This window comes from Struthio camelus, chromosome Z, assembly GCF_040807025.1.
Source record: "Struthio camelus isolate bStrCam1 chromosome Z, bStrCam1.hap1, whole genome shotgun sequence".
In the NCBI taxonomy this organism is placed as follows: domain Eukaryota; kingdom Metazoa; phylum Chordata; class Aves; order Struthioniformes; family Struthionidae; genus Struthio; species Struthio camelus.
The window spans coordinates 86,604,399-86,613,964 of NC_090982.1; the positions used below are offsets into that span (position 1 = coordinate 86,604,399).

Sequence of the window (9,566 nt, forward strand, 5' to 3'; positions counted from 1 at the left end):
GCACCCAGGGCGGCTGCGTCCCGCCGTCGTCGCCCGGAGCTGGGAAATCTTTCCAACGCCAAGTTTTTAACAGGCCCCGACTTTCACGAGCCGAAAGGGCCCGACAGAAAACCCGGGTGTATTTGGCTTGCGGTTGACACGGAGGCCAACTGGGAGGAACGGATGCCGCAGCTGAGGGTCTGCTGGTGTTTCGGGAACGCGCCCGTTCCCAGTGAAACGCCCCGAAGCGGCGGAGAGCGGCCGCAGGCAGTTCAGGCCCTGGCAGACCGGCCCCTGCCCGGGGCTGGGGGGGGGGCTGCGGCCCCGACTCCGCGCCGTGAGGCGTGACCGAAAAACCAGAGGACCGCCCCCAAAACAACCCCAACCAACCCCCCCCCCCCCCGCCGAGGAAGGGCAGAGCAGGAAACGCCAAACCCGCCCCCGGCTCCGCCTCCAGCCGCCGCCGGGAGAGGTAGGGCCGGGCCGGGGGGAGACGGGAGGGGGCCGGGGAGGCCGAGGGGAGAGGGAGGAGGCCAAGGGGAGAGGGAGGAGGCCGGGGGGAGCCGGGGGAGGCCAAGGGGAGAGGGAGGAGGCCGGGGGGAGTCGAGGGGAGAGGGAGGAGGCCAGGGGAGGCCAAGGACAGCTGGGAAAGGCCGAGGGGAGAGGGAGGAGGCCGGGGGGGGAGCTGGGGGAGGCTGAGGGGAGAGGGAGGACACCAGGGGAGAGCCGGGGAGGCTGAGGGGAGAGGGAGGAGGCCGGGGAGGCCAAGGACAGCTGGGAGAGGCCAAGGAGAGAGGGAGGAGGCCGGGGGGAGCTGGGGAGGCTGAGGGGAGAGGAAGGACATCGTGGGGAGGCCGAGGGGAGCTGGGGGAGGCCGGGGGGAGTCGAGGGGAGAGGGAGGAGGCCGGGGGGAGTCGAGGGAGGCCGAGGGGAGGGGGAGGACATCGGGAGGAGGCCGAGGGGAGCTGGGGGAGGCCGAGGGGAGGGGGAGGACATCGGGAGGAGGCCGAGGGGAGCTGGGGGAGGCCGGGGGGAGTCGAGGGGAGAGGGAGGAGGCCGAGGGGAGAGGGAGGACGCTGGGGGGAGCCGGGGAGGCTGAGGGGAGAGGGAGGAGGCTGGGGGGAGACGGGGAGGCCGAGGGGAGAGGGAGGAGGCCAGGGGAGGCCAAGGACAGCTGGGAGAGGCCAAGGGGAGAGGGAGGAGGCCGGGGGGAGCCGGGGAGGCTGAGGGGAGAGGGAGGAGGCTGGGGGGAGACGGGGAGGCCGAGGGGAGAGGGAGGAGGCCAGGGGAGGCCAAGGAGAGAGGGAGGAGGCCGGGGGGAGCCGGGGAGGCTGAGGGGAGAGGGAGGAGGCTGGGGGGAGACGGGGAGGCCGAGGGGAGAGGGAGGAGGCCAGGGGAGGCCAAGGACAGCTGGGAGAGGCCAAGGAGAGAGGGAGGAGGCCGGGGGGAGCCGGGGAGGCTGAGGGGAGAGGGAGGACATGGGGGGGAGGCCGGGGGGAGTCGAGGGGAGAGGGAGGAGGCCGAGGGGAGAGGGAGGACGCTGGGGGGAGCCGGGGAGGCCGAGGGGAGAGGGAGGAGGCCAGGGGAGGCCAAGGACAGCTGGGAGAGGCCAAGGGGAGAGGGAGGAGGCCGGGGGGAGCCAGGAGAGGCCGAGGGGAGAGGGATGACGCTGTGGGGAGCCGGGGGAGGCCGAGGGGAGAGGGAGGACATCGGGAGGAGGCCGAGAGGAGCTGGGGGAGGCCGGGGGGAGTCGAGGGGAGCCGGCACGCGTTCACCTGCACGCCGGAGCGGAAGCGGCGCTGGCTGCGAGGCCGCCCGGGCCGCTCGGTTACCGTTGGGTGGTCGGCCGAAGGAGCCGGCCTGCTCGGGGTGGACGGAGGCAGCGCAGGGGGCTCGGCGCGCGCCCACCCGTGGCAGCCGCCCGCTGCGGCCTCCTCGAAAGCGGCCCTTTCCTCTCGGCGCGGCTCAGGGTGGCTAGAAAACAGTCGGCGAAGTCGCAGAGCTTCTGGCGTCGGCCCTGGGTTGAGCCCCGGCGGCGCGGGCGGCGCGCGGCTCTGGCTCCATCTGCAACGCCCCGCCGGCGGCGCGAGAGGAAAGCCCGGGCCGGCCTCGGCGGGTGCCTTACAAATTTCCTAATGAGAACTTGTCTTCCCCGTCGCGTCGCTTCTGGAGGACTCCCAGTCGCCTTCGCCGTGGCTGGCGTTCAACTACCTGTCGCTTCCTCCCGTTTGAAAGTCGTTCTGCAAAAGCTCGTTTCGGACGAGGAGAGCGCGGCGGCTGCAGGAAGAAGTTGAGGCGGCGGCGGTGCCAGGCGCGGGCTCCGAACCCGTATGGTGGAAACGGCTGTGAGATCTTCTTACAAGCCGTTCAGCCTCGAGCCTGCGCTGGGAGAGCTGGGCGTCGCTGCCTTTGCTGGAGCGTGAACCTGTAACTCGTGCTCTGCTGCTGGAGGGGGGAACAAATTCACGCTGGGAGGTCCAAAACCCGTTCCTTCTCTTGCTCCCCTTAGAAGGTAGTAGTCCGCTTCTAGGCAGAGAATAACGTTCTTCTTTAAAGCGAGCAAAATGTGTATTTCTGCCTTTTGGGGATGTGATGGATGTTTCTCATCTGCCTTCCCCCACCCCTCCCACAAAGTCAGGGTAACCCCATGTTGCAGCTTAACGTGCTTCTGAGATCCCTGTGGATGTAACAGGGGAATGGACTGTTCTCCTACAGAGAGTTGTGGCAGCTCCTACAGAAATAACTGAACCTGAATAGACGGTAGCTCTTTTCCTTCGAAGGTATTTGGGGCCGTTTGCGGTAGCAGTTTAAAATGATGTGGGAATGCACCTGGAAATGAGGTAGAAGCTAAGTCTCAGAAGACTAATGCTGAAGAAAACGCGAGTATATCTCAAGACAAGTTAAAAATCAACCATGAGCTAGTCGAGCTTCTAACAGAGCGCTCAAACAGTACGGTGAATAAATAAACAGCTCACGTAGGACAGCTGTTTATGTAGATCCTTCCGTGACAATAGGTGTCACTTGATGTATTACACAGCCTTTAGGCTACATAAAGATTTTGTAGTATTTAATTTTTCACTTTACACTGATGAGTGAAACATCATTTGTTCTCAAAGATGTCTTTCCCAAGGCAAAGTAAATCAGTGAGCTGTTGCCTTTTGCGGTCTCTTAAGTTGTTTTGAGGGAAGTGAATCTTTCCCCTCTCTTCTGCTGGGCTGTCTGCTTCTGAAGTCCGCTAATGGCTTTTAAATGTCGGTATGGGCTATTTGATATTAGTCATTCTGGAAAGGCTTTTCAGAGGAAAGTGCGTGCCTTTGGGGAGGGAAAAATGGTTGGAGGAACACTCCTACAACCAGGCAACAGGAACATTTAAGGTTAAAAGAAGTGGAGAAGAAAGAAATAGCAGCAGTTTTGAAAACTAGATTAGCGTATTTTTCAGCTGGTTAGGATTTTTTTTTGTTTGTTTTTAATATCTAGGTAATGAACAAAGGCCGCAGCTAACATTTGCTGTGTATTGTTTTCAAACCTTCCATCCACGTAAAAAGGAAATCTGCTGTGTGTAAACATTGTGTTGTCCCGAAGTCAAGTCCTACTCCAGGGAAATGGGTTTTTTTAAGAGAAGGAGAATTTGATCCTCGCACTAAAGTAAGTAGGATACCAGCTCTTAAAGCAAAGATGTGTGTTTCTTTCCCAGCAGAAATGAGCACCTTCAGTGACTTGAAATGTCCATTTCAGGTGGCAAACTGACCGGTTTAAGATGTCCGTGGATATAACTTTCCTTGGGACAGGCTCCGCGTACCCCTCTCCAACGAGGGGCGCGTCAGCGTTAGTGCTTCGCAGAGAAGGGGAGTGCTGGCTCTTTGACTGCGGAGAGGGAACTCAGACACAGTTTATGAAAAGCCATCTGAAAGCAGGTTAGCGTTCTTGCAAGTTATTGTGATGAGGGGAGGGGAAAAGTTGCAGAGGGTCTAAACAAAATACTTTGTCCTCCTGCTTATATTATTTGGGTATATGCTAAACATGCGTGAGCACCGGAACGTGCTGCATGTGGGTGGCAGTTGCTGAACTTGCTGTGCAGTAGCCCTTACTTGCCCTTTGGTAGAGAATTGCGTTCGAGAGCCAAACTCTTCTGAATTCATTTTTTAGGCCTTGTGATTTCAAACATAGACCACGAACCTAAACTTTCATTGTTCTGTGTTTGACTGAAGACAGCTCCAGTCAATACCTGCTGTGAATCTTCCTGTCAATAGATATTTTGCTTTTGTTTTTGAATACAGTTGTGTGTATTCCTATTAGCTTTTACGTTTTGGCAAATAACGTGGAAACCCCACTTGCTTTCAGCCATTGTGCTTTTGCAGTCTCCAGTGGCAAGAGCAGGCTTCTGACTTTCACAGATGAGTTTTAAAGATGGAATTAACGGTTGCAAACATAGAAACCACCTCCTGCTCCCTTAAAATCTGAATCTACCATGGGATTTAATGTCAAAGTGAATGAACTGAAGTACTGACTTGAACTAAATTTTTTCTGAAGTTAGAGATTGGTAACATACACACAAAATTTGCTTGCTCCTAATTGCTGATTAAGATGACTTTGGTTCCCTGACATCTTTCTGTTCACAAACTGCAGCACTAGAGAAACTGCAAGTCGTAGTGGTTGCCCCCTTTGTAGAAAGGAGCTCCTGAAGTGGTCTGGGTAAATACAAGCTGGCTAGCTCACTGTGAGACTGCCAGCTGGAACAGTGTATCTAGTTTTGATGTCGTTTCTGTTTGAGTATGTTTTCTATGGAAAGGAAGGCAGAAAAGGCCACCAAAAGACTCAGTGGCTGGAGAAAATGCCATATAGCAAGGAAGAAGGAACTTGATTAGTTAAACGAAGAGCCTGATGCAGCTTGGTTAATACATACGTATCTTTAATAAGAGAAAATTCTGGGCTTTTTTAATATAGCAAGGATAGGGTCCAGTGCCTTGAAGCTGGAGTGAGACAAAGTCAGTCTGGAAACAAAGCTCAAATCTTGACGTGAAATTTTTCATGTATTTGGTAGGAACCGTGGGGGTCTGGCTCTTTAAAGAACTTTGAATCAAAATTGTTGTGTGTTTTTTTTTTTTGAATTACACTCATTTCATGTATTAAATGAGTGTATTAAACTAGAAACAACACAAATTCCACCTTATGTTTCTCATTAGTCCACAGTTACCATGCAATATATCAAAGTGCAACCACTTTCGAGAACTGCTTTGCGTTTTAATATGGCAGATGTCACCAGTTGATCCAGTTCCACGCTGTTAGCACGTTTTGCTCAGAAGTAGCTAAAACTTACGTCTCAGCAGTCTTTTTTGACAAATCATTTGTAAGTCGAAATAAACCTCGTGTGGAAAGTTATCACTATGGTAGAAAAAAATACTTAGTGGTTTGGGAGTTAGTTCTTAAACATGGGTTTTATTTTCATTTCCCTCCTTCCTTTCGTTTCTTTCTCTTCTTTTTGCCAAAAAGTGATTAATTCCTGAGTTGCCATGGTGTTCGCTTATGTTCCTCTCTTTTTTTTCCTATTGTTCTAATCAATAGGTAGAATTACAAAGATTTTCATAACTCATCTTCATGGTGACCATTTTTTTGGACTTCCTGGCCTGCTGTGTACGCTGAGCCTCCAAAGTAGCCCTGACCCAAACAAACCACCCATTGATATTTATGGACCATTAGGACTGCAAAACTTCATATGGATGACTATGGAGCTCTCCCACTCGCAGCTTCTGTTTCCTTACGTTGTTCACGAACTTGTACCTACACGGGACCAGTGTCCTGCAGAAGAGTTTAAAGAACTTCCTTGTCTGACCAGAGATGAAATACCTTCAGAGGAGGTGCAACAGAGGATACTCCACCTGGATCCTGTAGAAAACTCGTACTTGCTAGTTGATGATGAGCAGTTCGTTGTGAAAGCATTTCGTCTCTTCCACCGCATTCCTTCATTTGGCTTTGTCGTGGAAGAGAAGCCACGGACGGGTAAACTCAATGTACAAAAACTAAAAGACCTTGGTAACTACTTTGACTTATTTTTTCCTCTTTAATTTTAGGGCTCTGGAGATCAGTATTCTGTGGAACTTATTCCTGAGTGCCTTTACAGTATTACTGCTTCTTGCTGCCTTTGCATCAGAGCTCTAATTGCCTTTCTTACACCGATGGGAACTGTTAGATGCCTTTGTTAGACCGGAAAGGCGTGTTCTGAGAGCAGCTTGTTCACATTGCAGCTTCAGATGCTGAGAAGTGATCAGCAGGCAGCAGATGTCCAAATGCACGTGCTCAAGCTGAGTATTGACTCCAGTTTTCAGCAATTGTAGTAAAATTGGGTTCACAAGCAGCAGAAATCTTTTTCTGACCACCTTTCTAGGTATTCTAGTAAATTGGAGCTGTGTATATCTCTCCATAATTCATTTTAATCCCATTTTCTAGTAAAAACATTTTAATACGTTATACCAATGCAGCAGTTTGAATCGGTACACCACGCTACTGCCAATTAGTATTGCAGACTACTCTCCTATTGAGAAGAGCAAACAAGTTCAGAAGTTAAGGTTTAAAAAGCATAACATGGCTTTCAGAGAAAGGTATGGCAGTGTATTTGCATGACTTTATTGACTCTAGTAGGGAGAACGTAGCTTTTTTCAAAAGCACCTTCTGTCAAAGTTACAAGCTTTTTATTTGTATGAGGAATGGGAAATGTCAATTGCTACTTTTATTGAGGTTTTATTTTTTCAGTGAGGCAGCTCTACGTGTAGTGTATTTCTTCTTCAAAGATCTTTGAAACCCGACATTGATCCTGGCGCTTACTGACTCTTTTGCTTTTATTTACCAGGAGTTCAGCCTGGTCCTCTATATGGAAAACTGAAGAATGGTATTACAGTTGTTCTAGAAAATGGAATAACTATTTCTCCTTCGGATGTCGTAGAAGACCCTATTCCTGGAAGAAAAATTTGCATTTTAGGGGACTGCTCGGGGGTGGTTGGAGATGCAGCCATGAAGCTTTGCTATGAAGCAGATATATTGATTCATGAAGCCACGTTGGATGATAGCCAAGAGGAAAAGGCCAGAGAGCATGGTCATAGCACTCCAAAAATGGCATCTGATTTTGCAAAATTGTGTAAAGTTAAGAAACTCGTTTTGACTCACTTCAGTCAACGATATAAACCAACTGCTCAAATAGGTGAAGGAGATACTGACATAACAGAACTGAAGAGACAGGCAGAGTCAGTGTTAGATGGTCAAGAAGTAACACTAGCTGAGGATTTTATGACAATAGAAGTTCCAATGAAAAAGCAAAAATAGTAGCATTAACAGGCTCTGCGTGACAATGTGAAGTAGGCTAGTGTTCAGTGGCACTTAAAACTAGCAGTAGGGTTTCTGGTATCCAAATTAGCTCTATGGTACATGGAGAACAGTTGCAAACTGGAGAAGGATGGAGAGAGTACCAGGTACAGTTATCATCACTTTTGCACAGAAAGAAAAAAAGACGCTCAGAAATCTGGAATTCGGGATAAATTCTTCGGTGATTGCTGCAGACACCTAAGCTGGCCAGAAATCGGAACGTGCAGGCATAAACCTTCAGAGCCTAGACATTTCACTTGCGCTAAAGAAAGATCCCTAGAACAGACTACTGGATTATTCCACTCGATACGGTCTCCAGGAAGGTTTCTATTCTACAGCAGAATTTAAAATAACTTGCCCCTGTTACAAGCTTTTGAACAACATCTATTTCAAACTTGTATACAGTATTTTGTAACTATTTATCTGATTTCTATGTAAGAGGGCTATTACACTAAAACTAATAAAGTATTTATAACTCTGCCAAATATTTGCAACTGGTAGTGTTGCTATGCTCAAGTTGAGGAGTTTTTACAAATACTCCCTTTGCATATAAAATTTTCACATAAATAACTGTAGTTTAGGCCTCCTGTCGGAGGTGAGTCACTCTTAACAAATTGATTCATTTGAAACTCCAAAGTGTGAGTCCTAGGTTTGCATACCTGTTCCCTGCATCACAGAAGTTTTGAAAGTATGCTCCGGTGCTCTTTAGGCAAATGGAAAGTAATCTTTCCTAATGCGTTCCTCCAAATGTGTTTTCAAAGGCAGATTATTCTGATGAGAGCGTATTTCTGCTAGTAGAAATACACCTACAGGAGGAATTCCACCTACGTTTAGCTGGATCTATTTCTCCAATGACTTTATTTGTGCAGTGTAAGTGACCTCCAGGCCAACTTTAAATCTCTCTCCCCTTCCTCAAAACTAGTTAGAATTTGGAGTTTCCCACATTTTAGCTCAATTTTCTGTTCAAAAATTAAATGAGTGCTTTTGAAAAGTCAGTCCTAGATATGTTTCCTTTAGCATGGGTTCCTGAAAGCTGAAATACTTCATGGCTTTCTAATAAACACTGAAAACTTTGGCAGGTGTAAGTGCAGCTGCTAGAGCTTATGCTTGTGCTTTTGTTGAATTGATGCTAATGCAGATGGAAAATGAATTTGTTTTAATTTACCGTTTACCTCCCTGCTTTAAATCTGGAATAATGAAGCTATAAAAGTGAAAACAATGCCGCTCTTTAAAAATCTCTCAATTGTAAATGATGTACCACTTTGCACTATCTGTTCTTACGCATTGGCAATCTTGACCCAGACCGAGCTGGTGGAATGAGAAAGTTAAATCCTGCGTGTAATTTACTGTACTCTTCACGTTCTCTTCAGTAAAAGTGTGTGTGGCTGTAACGAAGCAGCAATTTTTGAAGAAGAATAAAAGGAGTGTGATTTCCTAATATTTGTCTGAACTGGTCAAAGTGAATTGGAAGTCTTACCCTTCTAACAGGCTCTTACTTATTTTATCTTAGTGCTACCACTTTAACTCCGAACTGAATTACACCAATGTTAATGTTTTGTAACAGTATTTCAAATACACGTATATGGTCTGCGGAGGAACACTTTGATTTCTTTAAAAATTAAAGCAGATCCTGACCGGAAAGGCTGCAGACTTGAACAACATGACATTTGGAGCAGAAAGTCACTGATCTCTATGACTTCTCTCTTAAAAAAGTGGTGTAAAAAAGCTAGAGGAGTCTGCAGACTGCAGCAGTGTGCTCTTTCCACCCAGAGATTGTTTTTCTTTTGTAAGATAATATGCTGGACATTAGCAATAATAGCGGGTGCAAAGAGCTTAATATCACCCTCTGCTTTATGTAGTCAAAAGCTGAATAGTCTTCAGCTACTGTATGCCTTCCTACAGCGAGAGGACAACATCTTTTGCTGTCTCGAGCATGAGCAGCGCTGCGTTGCTCAGCTGCCTGTCCGTCAGCATTGGAACAACTGCAAATTTGTACCTGCAAGCCGTTCACAGTTGTGATGTGAAATTCAGGAAACAACTTCAAGGCTTTGTAGAGATCCACTGGACACTGTGTGCAAATGGCAAAACCGAAGAATGGAAATGATAGCAAAGGAAAGTCCAAAAGCCTATGCAGCCTAAAATGTATGTAACCAAGGCTACAGCTCATCTTCCTTGGGTGCTGGATCCTACCTCTTAGGATAGGGTTTATGCATCCTAGAGGTAAATAAGGTTTG

The 9,566-nt window shown here is 48.6% G+C and overlaps 1 protein-coding gene across 4 annotated transcripts; it reads left to right on the forward strand.

The window, feature by feature from the left end:
* Positions 1-384: 384 nt before the first annotated feature.
* Positions 385-8,774, forward strand: LOC104138485 (zinc phosphodiesterase ELAC protein 1). Of its 4 annotated transcripts, XM_068928484.1 has the most exons (6): positions 385-451; positions 2,152-2,491; positions 3,457-3,624; positions 3,715-3,893; positions 5,542-6,009; positions 6,824-8,774. In XM_068928484.1, the coding sequence occupies exons 4-6, from the start codon at positions 3,737-3,739 to the stop codon at positions 7,291-7,293; spliced, it is 1,095 nt and encodes a 364-aa protein (XP_068784585.1). In that variant the 5' UTR covers positions 385-451; positions 2,152-2,491; positions 3,457-3,624; positions 3,715-3,736; the 3' UTR covers positions 7,294-8,774. The 4 variants fall into 4 exon arrangements, with proteins under 4 accessions (XP_068784585.1, XP_009664399.2, XP_009664400.2 ...); XM_009666104.2 differs by lacking the exon at positions 385-451 and having other exon boundaries at positions 1,747-2,491; XM_009666105.2 differs by lacking the exon at positions 385-451 and having other exon boundaries at positions 1,747-2,491; positions 5,542-5,976.
* Positions 8,775-9,566: the final 792 nt, after the last annotated feature.

Coding starts and splice junctions, on each gene's coding strand:
- LOC104138485 (XM_068928484.1), top strand. CDS start 3,737: ATGTCCGTGGATATAACTTTCCTTGGGACAGGCTCCGCGTACCCCTCT. Junction 3,894..5,541: donor GAAAAGCCATCTGAAAGCAG/GTTAGCGTTCTT, acceptor TCTAATCAATAG/GTAGAATTACAAAGATTTTC. Junction 6,010..6,823: donor ACAAAAACTAAAAGACCTTG/GTAACTACTTTG, acceptor TTTATTTACCAG/GAGTTCAGCCTGGTCCTCTA.